Source organism: Brassica napus, chromosome C1 (assembly GCF_020379485.1).
Source record: "Brassica napus cultivar Da-Ae chromosome C1, Da-Ae, whole genome shotgun sequence".
In the NCBI taxonomy this organism is placed as follows: Eukaryota; Viridiplantae; Streptophyta; class Magnoliopsida; order Brassicales; family Brassicaceae; genus Brassica; species Brassica napus.
In genome coordinates this window covers 18582980-18599531 of record NC_063444.1, presented here as the reverse complement: position 1 = coordinate 18599531, position 16552 = coordinate 18582980, and the positions used below count along the sequence as shown (strand labels likewise).

The following is a 16552-nucleotide window of genomic DNA, read 5'->3' as shown; positions in this document are numbered from 1 at the left end:
TAAAGTTAATGTTCCAAAAGAAACATGTAAATTCATGTGTTTGTTTACTGCTTTTTTTGTGCCAATGTAGTCAACAAATTCGTTCATCCTCTTAAAGTAATAACAATCTTCACATGCGCTGTCCATGTCATGATTGTTGCAATCAGTTAGGGGTTCCATTGTGGCTGTATTTGTTAAATATTTTGTCTTCAAAATGACTCTGATTTCTTTTAGTGAATTTTTAATCATGGTCAAACATTGCGCAGTTCTGACTTGATTAGTTTTCCAGGATAACTTATCGAAGTACTTTTTTCTCTCACCGAAATCGCCTCTGCACAACATTAATATACCATAAATATATGTACCGTTGTCAAAGTTTCCATCTGCAGATTGACGAAGATGGTTGAGTCCTTCGATAGATTTGCGGTGCTGTAAGTATTGAAGTAACCCCTAGATGTAGTGATCCCTTGGATGGCCAGTAGCCAAAAATTCATTCTTTAAAATTTTGTAACTATTTAGCATAGTGAGTGGCTCTTCTACAAAATATTGGAGGTCGAGGTTCCTGAAATAGATGGTTGGGTCTGTGTGTGAGGAGTTTCCTTCACAGCTACCAATACTTTCGTCTGAGTTATAATTGTTTTCTGAATTCGCTGATCCCATTTTGTTTTCTGTTTTTTTCCTTTACTGGTTTTCGAATATGGTGGATGAATTGTATTATTATGTTTGTTACGGGTTGGAGGCTAATATACTGTGTGCATAGTTGATTTATTAATTTTGTGGAAGCAGTTTTGTCTAATTGATGTTACATTGGACTTTTTATTTAATTTTTATGATACAATTTTAATGAGCTATTAGATTACTAAAAATGATTGTTTTCAATAAGTTATGGTGAATTGTTCAGTAACGACTAAATAATTTTGTTGGGTTGTTTTTGTTTGTTTGGATGTGAAATTTTCGTTCTCATATAATTGTAGTGTTAGATTTTAACAATAAATAGAAGAAGGCTTATTTGTTTTGCATTTTTGTATTCTTAAATGAATTTACAATTCATTTTATGGTATTAGTAAATTAAAGATGCTTATAAATTTGAAAATGAAAATTTCTTGAAAGAAAATGATATTATTTTTGTGATCATTATACTTGTTATATTTTATATGTGATTTTGCCTTCATTTGGTTGTAATATATTTATTGATAAGAAAAGACTTAAACAAATGTATTATCTAAAAAATAAAAGGCTCGAAAACAGAGGTATAGAATAATCATAACTTTTCGTTTTAATAAAAGACGAGTGCTTCTACAATGTCTGGGCCAACTTTATCTATTGTAATAAAAGCCCATATCACTTTTTTTAAATTAGGCTAGCATCGGGTACTAAAGGGAACGTTTAGGCCATCTCTATAGTTTTAAAAAAGTCCAAATCATGTTAGAGAAATAAGAGAAGTGTTAGAGAAATAAGAGAAGTGTCAGCCGAAAATCGCAAGGATGCTTGGTGTGGCGACACGTGTCGTGAAATGTCCACCCCTCTTTGATGATGTGGCTTCATAAGGAGAGACTAAAGTCTCCTTTATTGTATACGATTTACTCTCTTTTGAAATTTTACAGATATCGAAATCTTATAAATTCAGTTGAAATGAAAAAGAATTTATTTGTAAGATAATTTTTAAGAAAGAAAAATATTTTTGTAGAAAGAAGGTAGAAAGAGACAAGAAGAGAGAGGGTGTGATTTTAGTTAGTTGATGAATTATAGTTTTTTTTTGTTGGTTATCTCACCTAATTTTCCAATGAATAATTGATCCAATATAATCTAAGATAATATGCCGAAGATAAATATTTTTAAAGCCAATAAAATAATCAGAGCCACTAGTTTTATGCACTGGACATAACGAAAAAAGGAAACACAAAATCAATTCAAATCTATTATTGTTAAAAAACGGAAAAGAAACGTTGGGAGACAATTCCAAAAGACACACTCCGATTTAATTGGTGCCTACCTCTAATATTTCCTTGTCATTTTCTTTAGTCACGGTTTTAATTTACTCGTCGGTCTCTTTCTTTCTTTCTGAACAGCATCTTCCCTTTCTTCTTTACTCGTGTAATAAATAAATACAGAAGGCTCACGTTTTGCCAAGTGAGCAAACAGTACTTTGCCTTCACGGATTTCAAACGATAAATTTGCAGTAATCTTTAGTGGAATGTATTTTCTGACATATTTCCTCAAAACCCGCTAAGAAAACTTCTCATCTTTCCCATTGAATCTCCACAAATACAACCTTTCTTCTTCTTCTTCTTGAGCTCAGTTCCTACTTACAGAACAAGGAAGCTTTGTCTTTTTGCTCTTCTAGAAGGTAATAAAAGTGAATCTTGTTTCCTTTCTTCTTTTTTACTAAAGCTGATTTCTTCAGTGTTCTTTGTGACTGTGACAGATGGTTTCTTGTTTCTGCTTGGATGTTCACTCTTGAGTAGAGCATAAACAAAGAAAGTTTTAGATTTTTTTTTTTCGTTTTGACTTTTCTTACACCGACTCTCAAAGTTTGTCTGAATCTGTGTGTTTCTTTCTTTGTTGTTGTCTTTCAGGAAGATAAAGACAGCATTACTCATGGCTTCAATAAACGATATTGGAGTAGCAGCAGCAATCAACATAGTCACAGCAATTGCGTTCTTGCTAGCTTTTGCAATACTCAGGATTCAACCAGTAAACGACAGAGTCTATTTCCCTAAATGGTATCTCAAGGGCCTAAGAAGTAGCTCTATACAAACCGGTGGCTTTGGAAGCAAGTTTATCAACTTGGACTTTAGGTCATATGTTCGATTCCTCAACTGGATGCCTGAAGCACTTAAAATGCCAGAACCTGAGCTTGTCCATCACGCAGGACTAGATTCTGTTGTCTACTTGAGGATCTACTTACTTGGGTATTTATATATATAATCTCCAAAGCCCTTTTTTTTTATTTTATCCTAAGCTCTTTTTCTTGACGCCATGGTGTCTTAAAATTGCAGGCTAAAGATCTTTTTCCCCATAGCTTGTGTTGCTTTTACAGCAATGGTCCCTGTTAACTGGACAAATAAGGGACTGGATCGGTTAAAACACACTAATATAAGTTACAGTGATATCGATAAACTTTCTTTATCGAATATACCAAATGGATCAGGCAGGTAAGAAGAGATGCTTCTCCAAGTTTGGTGGCTTTTTTCTTTGTTACCAATAGTGTAATGATGAATAATGGTAATTTCATTTTGTCTTTACGTTCCAGTAGATTTTGGGTGCATTTGTGTATGGCTTATGCCATCACCTTCTGGACATGCTTTATGCTGAAAAGAGAGTACCAGAATATAGCTTTGATGAGGCTACAGTTTCTTGCTAATGACGAAAGAAGACCTAACCAGTTTACTGTAATGAATCGAATCACTCATTGAGTTTGTGCTTTCTGATAGAATCATCACTCCCTTCCAAAGCTGAATTTTTTTTGATTAATGTTAGGTTCTTGTGAGAAACATTCCTACAGACCCTCATGAATCAATCTGTGAACTTGTTGAACATTTCTTCAAGGTCAACCATCCTGATCACTACCTCACTTACCAGGTAAAGTCATCTTTGGATGTTCTGATATTATCTATCTATCTATCTCTGACTTGATTTCTGAGTTTGACGATTCTTGATCTGCTTTTAACTCAGGCAGTCCACGACTCAACAAAACTCTCAGAGTTGGTTCAGAAGAGGAAACAAATGCAGAATCTGCTCGATTACAATATCAACAAACACATGAGAACCCAATCTAAAAGGCCAATAATAAAGGTAAGTAAACTCACATTTGAAAAAATCTTCTTTGTTGTTTCTCTTTATGACTCTTTTCAATGTCTGAAAGCAGATGGGGTTTCTTGGCTGTTGCGGTGAACAAGTTGATGGAATCAAGTACTACACGTCCATGGTGGAGAGTCTAACGAGAGAAGTAGAGCGTTCATCTCTACTATGCTATTTCATTTGAAAACATTTAATCAAAACTCACTTTGGAATGTTTCAGATAAGTGAGGAGAAGCAGAGGTTAAGGACAGGGACAAAGTCTATAGTCCCTGCAGCTTTTGTATCTTTCAAGAGCCGTTGGGGAGCAGCGGTTTGTGCTCAAACTGAACAGTCAAGAGACCCAACAGAGTGGCTAACCGAATGGGCTGCAGAGCCACGTGACATCTACTATGACAATCTGGCATTGCCATACGTCGACCTTAAGATAAGAAGGATCATAGTGGCAATCGCATACTTCTTCCTCACCTTCTTCTTCATGATCCCGATAGCATTTGTACAGTCACTCGCCAACATCGAAGGCATAGAGAAGGCTTTTCCCTTCTTGAAGCCCCTTATAGAAGTGTATGTTTAATGTCTAACAAAACAGGACCTGTTTTGTTCACTTGATAAGAATTTCTTACCGTTTTTTTCCGTGTTTTTGGACAGGAAATTTTTCAAGTCCATCATCCAAGGCTTCCTTCCAGGGATTGCATTGAAGATATTCCTCATGTTCCTCCCAAGAATATTGATGCAAATGTCGAAATTCGAAGGTTTTGTCAGCACATCTTCATTAGAAAGAAGAGCAGCTAGTAGATTCTACATGTTTCAGTTCATCAATGTTTTCTTAGGAAGCATAGTCACCGGGACTGCGTTTCAACAGCTCAACCGCTTCCTCAACCAGTCTGCAAACGAGTATGCTCTTTAACAACTCTCCCATTTGACCAGAGGTAGTTAGCTCAACTGGATAGGTTCCTTGACCATTGTGTTAGAGGTCTCCGGTTCGAGTGATCGCTGGGACGAAAGTAATATTACATGTTATGGTTTCGGAATTAGAGGATTATGAGTTTCAGCCCGTACCTCCTAGTATTCACCGGGAAGTTGTCAATATTTATACTGATTTTTTTTTTTTTTGCAGTATTCCGAAGACAATAGGCGTCTCGATTCCAATGAAAGCGACCTTCTTCATAACATACATAATGGTGGATGGATGGGCAGGTGTTGCTGGAGAGATACTGAGGTTGAAGCCGCTAATAATCTATCATCTAAAGAACTCTTTCCTCGTGAGAACCGAGAATGATAGGGAAGAAGCAACTGATGCTGGAACCATAGGATTCAACACTGGTGAACCTCAAATACAACTCTACTTCCTTCTTGGTCTTGTTTACGCAGCAGTTAGCCCCATCCTTCTTCCTTTTATCATCCTCTTCTTCGCCCTGGCTTATGTAGTGTACCGTCATCAAGTGAGATATAACTGAATCCTTCTTTCCTCCAGAGTTGGAAGTAATAACGAAGAATTCATTTTGCAGGTTATAAATGTGTATAACCAAAATTATGAGAGCGCAGGGAAGTTCTGGCCTGACGTTCACAGGCGTGTCGTGACCGCACTGATAGTTTCTCAGCTGCTCTTGACGGGTCTTCTAAGTACCAAACAAGCTTCTAAGTCAACTCCTTTTCTTCTTGTGCTTCCGGTGTTGACCATTGGGTTCCACATGCACTGCAAATGCCGTTACCAACCTGCTTTTGTCAGATACTCTTTACAGGCTAGTAAAAAAAAAACACTAAACATACTGAGATATGTAGTAGCTTTAAGTGATATCTTTTTACATTTTGTTGTATCAGGAAGCCATGATCAAAGATACACTGGAACGCACACGTGAGCCAAACCTTAACCTCAAGGCTTTCTTTAGAAATGCGTATGCCCACCCGGAGTTTAGGGTGGGAGAAGACCTAGAGCTAGAGATGGCCGTGGAGAAGCCTGATAAGACACCGGAGCTAGTTGCCACTAAGCGTGGCTCATGGAGGAACACTCCTTTGCCTAGCAGCAAACATAGCTGCCCTTATTCACCTTGATGCTTTTGCTCTTTTCTACCGTTAATGGTAATTCTTTCATGTTCTATGTACATAGTAACACTTGTATTAAATGCAAGAAAAAGAAACACCATATGAAGAAACATTACGGGACACTGCTAACTATGATTACAATGATCTCACTCGAAAATGTTCTCCCCGTAAGTGTCTAGAAGTGGCTGAAGGGCTTTACGAGCATCAGGACGAGCAAGAACTCGATGCAGTCTGTGTTTAACCCCAATGTCTGGGGTGAATTTCCTATCGAGCATGCTCTCAAGAAGCGGGACAGCATCTTTAACCTTGTTCAGTTGAAGGAAGCCAGTTATAACGGTGTTGAACATAACAGAATCGGGTGAACAACCCTTTGATTCTAATTCATAGAACAATGCTCTGGCTTCTGATAGCATCTCATGTTTGCAGAGGGAATCGATAACTATATTGTACGTTACCACATCTGCCACCAATCCCATGTTCTGGATTTCATCAAAGAGTCTCTTTGCGTCATCCAGCTTCCCATTTTTTATGAGACCACTGATGAGAGCATTGAACTGAAATATGTCGGGAGATTGACCAGACTTGCGTATTGCATTGAACAAATGATTTTTCTATTTTTATAAAAATAAGTTTTCGAAATTCTTTTTACAACTATATACTAAACCGGATAAATTTCAAAATTCTATTACTTCATGTTACACATATAATCTGGTTCAGTGATGTTCTTTTTACAATTATTTATTTGGTAGTGAATTTTTTATGTTGAAAGTTGTAAAATGGATAGTAAAAATAATTTTGCAGAGAGATCCACATAATTTTACAATTATGTGGTTAAGTATTTTTACAATTAAGTGGTTATGTATTTATACAATTGGTTTTGATTATGTAGACGAAGATAAACCAAGGTATGCAGGAGAGAATGACGTTAATTTGGTTCAGTCGGATTAGGTACAATGTATTTAAGGGTAAGCGCCGTGAATTTCTTTAGTTGTTTTAGGAATAGTATAAAACGACAGTTTATTAAATCAGTGGCATGAGAACGTAATTATTAGGGAAAAGTCAGGGTGAATTTATTTTTGTACTCCTGTTTTAATAGATTAGATATATATTTTAAAAGTTTTAACAAGTCTGTTTAAAAGATTTTAACAAGATCTTAATTTTCAAAAATTATATGTAAATATTTTTATTAATTTCGAAATTAGTTATGAAATAATATTATACATTAATATATTTTAGAATATTAAAAATATAAATTCTATCATTTTATCAATTATATAATCATAATCAATCATTTTAAGAGAAATTATTAATTATTATATTGTGCTAAATATGATTAAATTATATTAAATTGTTAAATTTATATATTTTATTTTTTATAAGTATTTATATTCGAAATGTAATATGTAGGTAACAGTGTTAATATTAGAAAACTATATAATACACGTATATAAATTAACATGTATTTCATCAAAGTTAATAATACAAATCATTTATGCATGATATCTTTTTATTTTAAATATAAAAATAAATAAATATATATATATATATATATATATATATATATATATATAATTTTTTTAACAAATCTTTTGAAAATATTATAACATTATCTTAATTTTCAAAAAATTTATGTAAATATTTCAACTAATTTCGTACTTAGCAATGAACTATTATTATGCATTAATATATATATATATATATATATATATATATATATATATATATATATTTAGTTATCATTTATAAAATAAAAAATTACCTTTTTATTATTTTATAATAATAATAGTTCATATTAAATGAGATTAGTATATTGAACTAAATATGATAACATTATATTAAATTGATAAATTTGTAAAAACAGTTTTTATAAATATAAAATATTTATGCTAAAAATATAATACGATGATATAACGACTTAACATTCAAAAACTATATAATACATGTATAAAAATTGACATATCTTAAACTTTTGTATATATAATAATATATTATCTGAAATAAATAAATGTAAAAATATTGCTAATAGAAAACTTACTTTTGAAGGTCGTTGGGTCAAAACTGAATATAAATTTAATACAAAAATAATATGTAATATGTTTTTAATGCATATATTAATTTTTAAAATATATATATATATACCATAAATGATGTAAAAAAATATTTATGTATATAAAATGAAAATAAACACCCGCACGGTTGTGCGGATCGAAATCTAGTTTTATATTAAAACAAAAGTAACAACATTGATTTATGTATGATTTTTTTAAAAATGGACCTAATGGACATATTCCTTAAAAGTCATATTACATTTAATTTCTAATCTTATCATTTAAATTTTGGGCCTACCAAAATTTTTTATTGGGCTATCAATAATTGGATTTAAACAATAAATGATCCATTGGATTTATAGATAGTATAATTAAATAGAAGTCAGTTATCTTTCATTTTTTACTAATAATATTGATTAATAATATATCATTCCTAATATAACATCGACTCATAAAAACCCGGATTGGTTAACATACTCACCTTGATTCATGCGTGATATTTTTATTTGGATCTTCATTTAAATTTTTTATTAAATGTATTTCCTTAATGCTAATATATAATCATTTAACTACTTAAATCATAATATAATTTGATATCTTTTAATTTAAAATATAAATATATATATATTTTATTTTTTAAACAAATGTGTTGAAAAACATTATAACAATATCTTAATCATCAAAAATTGTATATAAATATTTTCACTAATTTTGTAATTAATAATGAAATTAATGTTATTATATATTAATATATATATATAGACTAAGTTATCTTTTATAAAATGAAAAAAGTTATATCAAATTTTACTATTTTATAGTTATATATATCATTTGAAAATAAAACATTGTATTTAACTAAATATGGTAAAATTATTTTAAACTGATAAATTAATATATTTTATTTTCACAACCATTAAAAAATTATGATAGAAATATAATATGTTGGTAGAATGGGTTAACATTAGTAAATTAGATAATTCATGTATAAAATAAAATTATCTTAAACTTTTTATATATATATAGTTATTATCTTAAATGAATAAACATAAAAAATATTGATAAAGGAAATATAGCGCTTTGAATTACGGTTCATGATCATAATAATTGAATAAAAAATAATTTTAAAATATATATATTAAAAAAAATCAAATATATGTGATGATTTGAAATAATCAATTAACTTACAGCATAAAAACTATCAAATTGTTATATTTAAAATAATTAGTATATATGAACATTTAAATATATAATTAACTATAAAAATTCTAATTATGTAAAATATATATCATAAAAATTAATACCCACACGGATGCGCTGGTTTTGTTCTTTATTTATAGATTCGCCAAAACGTTTATTCGGACCTACTCACTCACTTTCTCTACCGCACCACATCTTACTTTTTTGTTTTTTTTTTCTCTGTCAGCACCGCTCACCTTACTGACCACTCTCGTTTCTCTTAATCTTAATTTAATTTGAAAGATATTTACGTATAATTTTTTTAATTTGATTAGAAAATTATTAACATGATCTCAAAGATATCAAGTTGTGAACGTGCACTACAAGAAAACAACGGTATTCTGACGGACATTCCGACGGAAAATGAAATCCTCGGAATATCCCGAGGATATTCTGAGGAAACACAAAATTTGGTTTTCTCGGAATTTCCTCGGAATATACCGACGGAATTCCGAAGAAATATTAATCCGTCGGAATATTCTTATGGAATACCTAGAAAAACTGTATTCCTCGGAAAAAACCGATGAATTCCGAGGATATATAATAGCCGTTAGAGAGCCGTTGGGGGATTTTAAAAATTCCGAGGAAATTCCGACGAACTAGCCGTTAGCGTCGGAATTCTGTCGGAATTTCCTCGGTCTGTCGACAGGATTTCAACTATAAATACAAGCACCCCTCTTCCTCTTCATTCACTCCATATCTTAATCCTCTCTCTTACTCTCTTTACACACGAATTTGATTCATAAAAAACATGTCTTCTTCAAATTATTTTCGTTCTTGGATCGATCGACCTCATTTGGATCCGAACACGAGATTGCTTACGGAAGAATACCAACGAGGTATAACCGAATTCATGGGGTTAGTTCACCGACAACCGGAAGCAAAAACAGGTATGTTAAGAATTGTAAAAATAGAAAGGTTATTAAAGAGTGGGATGTTTGGATTCATCTATATTTGAGTGGGTTTACACGAAGTTACAAAATTTGGTATCATCATGGGGAAACTGATTATGAACATGGTAGTACTAGCGAACCTCAGCCAGCGGTTAGATTAGAAGAACCAATTAGAACGGATGTAGATTATGGTGTAGGTGCTGAGCAGATGGTAAATGATCATTTTAGAGGGGAAGATTTACCCAATGCACATGCTAGGAGATTTTATGATATGTTGGATGCTGGAAAGCAACCATTATTCGAAGGTTGCAGAGATGGTCATTCAGCTTTAGCATCTGCTACAAGATTGATGGGCATTAAAACAAATTATAATTTGGCTGAAGACTGTGTGGATGCGATTGCTGATTTTGTAAAAGGTATTCTACCCGAGGATAATGTAGCTCCTGGTTCATACTACGAGGTTCAGAAACTCGTAGTTGGTCTTGGTTTATCGTATCAGGTAATAGATGTATGCAGCGACAACTGCATGATTTATTGGAGGGCGGATGAACAGTGGGTTACATGAAAATTTTGTGGAAAGCCTCGTTATAAAGATACGAGTGGAAGGGTTCCAGTGCCATATAAAAGGATGTGGTATTTGCCTTTGACGGAAAGGTTGCAGAGGTTGTATCTATCTGAACGCACAACGCAACCAATGAGATGGCATGCGAAGCACTCAACAGATGGTGAGATCAGACATCCTTCAGATGCAAAAGCGTGGAAGCATTTCCAATCAAAGTATCCCGACTTTGCGTATGAGAGAAGAAATGTCTACCTTGGATTATGTACTGATGGTTTCAGCCCGTTTGGCAAGAGTGGAAGACAGTATTCTCTATGGCCAGTCATTCTTACACCATACAACCTACCCCCAAACTTGTGCTTGCGAAGAGAGTTTTTGTTTCTCTCGATTCTCGTTCCCGGACCAGAGCATCCTAAGAGATCACTTGATGTGTTTCTTCAGCCACAAATATATGAGTTGCAACAACTATGGGCTCAAGGTGCTGAAATATACGATGTTTCGTGTAAAGAAAACTTTCAAATGCGGGCAGTACTAATGTGGACAATAAGTGATTTTCCAGCATATGGTATGTTATATGGATGGACAACGCATGGAAAGCTATCATGTTCATATTGTCAAGATAACACTGATGCTTTCCAACTAAAACACAGAAGGAAAACGTGTTGGTTTGACTTCACAGGAGATTCCTACCACCTGATCATCCATATCGTAGGAGTAGGAATTTGTTTACGAAGAACAAGAGGGTGTTTGATAGTCCACCTCCTGAAATTTGTGGGAAAGATTTGAAGACATAACTAAGAGATTTTGGTGCAGAAAGGACGCCAGACGTCGGTGGACATGAGCGTTTTCCGGTAGATGCTGTTGGAGACCTACATAACTGGCACAAAAAAAGTATTTTTTGAGATCTGTCATACTGGGAGGATCATCTGCTAAGGCATAATTTAGATGTCATTCATATTGAGAAGAACTTTTTTGACAATCTCATGAACACGATCCTTAATGTTCAAGGTAAAACAAACGATAATTTGAAGTCAAGACTGGATTTAGTCGATATATGTGCTCGTTCAGAACTTCATGTTGATGAGAATGGTAGGGCTCCTTTTCCCATATACCGACTTGATGCAGAGGGAAAAGATGCGTTCTTTGATTGGATTTCAAACGATGTGGAATTTCCAGACGGTTACGCATCTAATTTGCGTAACTGTATCGACAGAAAGGAGGGAAAGTTTACTGGCTTGAAAAGCCACGATTGCCATGTAATGATGCAGCGCCTCCTTCCGTTTGCTTTCAAGGAACTATTACCACGAAATGTTCATGAAGCAATTGCAGGGATAAGTGGTTTCTTCCGCGATTTATGCACGAGATCAGTGACTCTTGAAGGTATTGAAAATTTGAAGACTAACATAGTCGTGATTCAGTGCAACCTTGAGAAGATATTTCCTCCCTCATTTTTTGATGTTATGGAGCATCTTATTATTCACCTGGCAAGAGAATTGGAACTTGGTGGTCCTGTGCAGTATAGATGGATGTATCTGTATGAGCGGTATATGTTTCATTTGAATAAGATGGTGAAAAATTTAAGTAGGGTGGAAGGTTCTATAGTCGCACAGATGATCAATGAAGAAACTTCAAACTTTACCGAGTACTACTTTCCAGCAGAAGTTCAGACCAAAAACGGAAGACCTGCTCGGCATGATGATAGAGGCGAACAGGCAACATATCATGTTACGGTTCCAGACATTTTCACAGACGTTGGACGACTTAGCGGAAAACCAAAGGACCGTTGACTTACTGAGCAGGAGCGCAGCCATTTGCAAACATATTTGCAAACATATTTGCTCACCAACTGCGAAGATGTTCTTCAATATGAGAGGTAAATAAATTAGCTTACAAATTTTTATTTTAACAAGTTAAAATTTAAATCTTAATTAATTACATTATTGTCATCATATGTACATGATTTTCATGGCAGAAAAGCGGTTCGAATATAGATACGCCGCAGAGGACGAACTAGAAGAAATGAAGCAGAGAGAATTTGCTAGATGGATGTTTATTTATGTGAGTGCTTTAAACAAATTAAAATATCATTTATCACATATTCACATTTATTGATATAACATATATATGTGCTATTAATAGGTGTCTGCTGGTTTGGCCAGAGGTGAAACATTTGACGATTGGATACGCGAGATGGTCGTTGGACCAAACTTTGTTGTGAAGTCATATCCGAGATTTTGTACTCGAGGATATGCATTCACAACTCAGAAGAGGAGACGTTCGAGTACGACTTATGATGCTGGCGTTTGTTCTGCATCAGGAGATGATGTATACTACGGACAAATACATGAGATTTTGGAAATCAAGTATCTGGGCATGGTTGGATTGCGCTGTATTGTTTTCTATTGTGATTGGCACGACAACACTCTAGATCGAGGTGTGAGAACAGATGCATTTGGTGTTACATCAATAAATTCGAGGCGAAAGCTGCAATATTATGATCCTTTCATTCTTGCTTCTCACGCCGATCAGGTAATTAAATATTAATTATTCAGAATGATTCATCATCATGTGTATTAATTTATAATTTTACTAATAATTATTTTAATGTTACAGGTTTGTTATATCAAGTACCCCCGGGTAAGGAACATAGATGATCCATGAGTTACTGTTACAAGACTCAACCCGAGAGGCCGAGTTCAGGGAAGTTCTGAGCTGGAAGACCCACTACAACCAAGCACATCCGGCAACTTAAGTGCAGCAGAAGATTTAGCGGGAGTTGTCCTTGTAGTCGATTTAACCGACTTCGGAGAGGAAGCCGTCGTTCACGTAGAGGATGAACCAGTGATTGGAGAGTTTCACCAAGATCCAGATTCAGATTCACCTGGTGTTGATGACTCGAAAACAGACTAGCATTGACTTTTTTTTTTTTAATAGAAATACCGAGGAAATTCCGAGGGAAGATAGGTTTTCCTCGGAATATCCTCGGAATAGACTAGCATTTTTTTTCATATAAATACCGAGGAAATACCGAGGGAAGTTAGGTTTTCCTCTGAATTTCCTCGGAATAGACCTTGTCGATTTAGGGATTTGATTATAGAGTATATTTCCTCGGAATATTCCGACGGAATTCTGAGGAAGATAAGGGTTTCCTCGGAATTCCCTCGGTATATTCCGAGGAAATTCCAAGGAACTAGGGGTTCTTAACCGAAAACAACGTTTTGCGGATTGAATAACACGTATATAACCTTCATTAAGTGTCTTAACCAGATTATGAAGTCAAACTTTGGTGTTTTACCTAATAACAAACACTTTTACGATTGCATGAACGAAAACCACACAACATAAGAGAAACACTTATACACTTTAGTAAACAGTAAAAGGAATACTTACAATTATTTTTGAAATTTTGTTATTTCATGGTTTATGATCATCTATACAAAGAATCCAGCAATGGTATGCAATACAATTGTAAAAGAAATGAAATACGGCAAAAAAATCGATGTTTTGAAGCCCCAAACACTAGTTCCTCGGTATTTCCTCAGAATATTCCGACGAAATTCCGAGGAAGATAAGGGTTTCCTCGGAATTCCCTCGGAATATTCCGAGGAAATTCCGAGGAAGTAGGGTTTTTAAACCGAAAACATTGTTTTGCGGTTTGAGTAACACTTATATAACCCTTATTAAGTGTCTTAGGCTGATTATGAAGTCAAAAATTTGTTCCTTACCCTATAATAAACACTTTTCCGATTGTATGAACGAAATCCCCACAACATAAGAGAAACACTTATACACTTTAATGAACGGTAAAGTGAATACTTACAATTCGTTTTGAAATTTTGTTATTTCATGGTTTATGATCATATATACAAAGAAACCTCAATGGTATGCATTACAATTGTATAAGAAATGAAATACGGCAAAAAAAATCGATGTTTTGAAACCCCAAACACTAGTTCCTCGGTATTTCCCCAGAATATTCCGACGGATATTTAAGTATCCGTCAGAATGTCCTCGGAATATTTTCATTTAACCGGCAAATATTTCGCGAAAATTGAAATTGGAATTCCGGGGAAATTCCGACGGAAACTATCCATCGGACCCTAGGTTTTATAACCACGAGCCGCTTCTTCTTCCCCATTTCTCTCTTCTTCCTTTGCGGCTCCTCTCCCTCCTCTCCGGCGATCTCCCCCTTCTCTCCGACGATATCTCCGGCGATCTCCCCCTTCTCTTACACAAATCATGTAAGGACCCTATCCCACTCTCTTAGGTTCTATTTGTTAGGTTTTTGTGTAGATTTGATAGATTTTTGTTAGGGTGATTGGTTAGGATTGTGATTTGGTTGTATAATAGGTTTAGAATTGTGATTTGGTTGAATAATTTGTTTTGTTGAATTGATTTAGAATTTTTTTATAATTTTTTTAATTTTTTTGTATTTATAAAATCAATTTTTGTGTATAAATTCGATTTTAGTGTATAAATTCGATTTTTGTATTTTACAAAACAATTGTTGTATATAAATTCGATTTTTGGAGTTTACAAAACGTTTTTTGTATATAAATTCGATTTTTTGGATTTTACAAAACATTTTTAATATCTATAAAACTTTTTTTGTGATTAAAAACTATTATTTGGGATTTTGTTTTTAAAAAAATATATATATATATATTTATATTATATAAATTTCTATATTTATTAAACATTTTTAATATTACTAAACATTTTTAATATTATTAAAACTATTTTTTGTAATTATTAAACTATTTTTTATTTATTAAAACTATTTTTTGTTTATTAGAACTATTTTTATATATTTATTAAACATTTTAAATATCTATAAAACTTTTTTTGTGATTAAAAACTATTATTTGGGATTTTTTTTTTACAAAATTAATTTATATATTTCTAAATTTATTAAATATTTTTTTTTTAATTTACAGGTCTCATGATGATCAGACTCGGCCTCGACAGCGTCGTGGTCGTGGTGGTTCGGGGAGCCAGTCTTGGGATTCCAGCCATTTTCAGGATTCCTCTTCGCCCCACAGCTCCTACCATACATCTCCCTCTGCTGCACCCGCTCCTGCTCCTCTCGCTGCTGCATCCGCTCCTGCTCCTCCGGGTCCTCCGGGAGTGATGAGTGTTACGGAGTTGGTTCGACAGCCCGGTCGTGACCATCTTCCCTATCTCACTCCGTATCCACATGGACGGGGTCAAACATGGTAATTAAACATATTTTTTTTTCATTAAAATTTGATTCATTATTAACCGTTTGTTCTTTTTATTAGGTTCAACCGATCCGGGAACGGGATCAGCGCATGGATCAACCGTATGATGCACTCGGCCCTCGACAAGGGATATCCTACTTTCACTGACTTCCCTTTCGAGAAGCAGCATCTGTGGTTTCGTCAGTTTGCGGTAATTATTCTCTTTTTTTACTTATATTTTTAATCTTTAATATAAATTTTATACTAATTCTGTTTTTTTTTCAGCAAGAATTCAACTGGAATTCTGATGAGACGCTCTTTGTCTATCACAACTTCGTCCATAAAGTTATGGACAACTACAGGAAGCAGATCCACGAGTGGAAGAAGAAGTGGGAGATCAACAAGGTTGTTTTTAATTTATTAAACAATTTTTTAATTCATTAAACTATTTTTTTTAATTTATTAAACTATTTTTTTTTATTAAAAGGTCCAAAAGTCGATAAACAACACGGTCTGGACGGAGTTGTGTGCGCATTGGGATAAGGAAGAGACGAAAGAAACTTCTTCCACCAACTCCACCAACCGCAGGAGCGACCGTAAAGGGAATGGCATCTTCAGACATAACTTGGGTGCTCAATCTATTGCCACTCTGGGGGATCGCATGGTAAGTTCAGCCGCTTTTTCTTCAATTATTTAAGTTTTGAAATTTTATTTTTTTTGCATTTCTTCTAATTTCTAATGTTTGTTTAATTTATGTTTTTTTCAAGGCGGAAGAAAATGAAGGAGAGCCGGTTG

The 16552-nt window shown here is 33.9% G+C and overlaps 1 protein-coding gene and 1 long non-coding RNA gene across 5 annotated transcripts; both read left to right on the top strand.

The window, feature by feature from the left end:
• Positions 1-1722: 1722 nt before the first annotated feature.
• Positions 1723-6946, top strand: LOC106377124 (CSC1-like protein At4g15430). 4 transcript variants are annotated; one of them, XM_048745884.1, is made up of 13 exons: positions 1723-2326; positions 2405-2460; positions 2560-2891; positions 2979-3134; positions 3233-3371; positions 3460-3561; positions 3655-3774; positions 3848-3928; positions 4001-4341; positions 4426-4671; positions 4895-5201; positions 5286-5519; positions 5599-6946. In XM_048745884.1, the coding sequence occupies exons 3-13, from the start codon at positions 2578-2580 to the stop codon at positions 5827-5829; spliced, it is 2271 nt and encodes a 756-aa protein (XP_048601841.1). In that variant the 5' UTR covers positions 1723-2326; positions 2405-2460; positions 2560-2577; the 3' UTR covers positions 5830-6946. The 4 variants fall into 4 exon arrangements, with proteins under 4 accessions (XP_048601841.1, XP_048601838.1, XP_048601839.1 ...); XM_048745881.1 differs by having other exon boundaries at positions 1773-2326; positions 4895-5219; XM_048745882.1 differs by lacking the exon at positions 2405-2460 and having other exon boundaries at positions 1773-2326; positions 2556-2891; positions 4895-5219.
• An 8963-nt stretch (positions 6947-15909) lies between these two features.
• On the top strand, positions 15910-16301 carry LOC125580290. The gene is made up of 3 exons (XR_007318057.1): positions 15910-15968; positions 16043-16162; positions 16245-16301. It is a non-coding gene; the product is annotated as an uncharacterized LOC125580290 (long non-coding RNA).
• Positions 16302-16552: the final 251 nt, after the last annotated feature.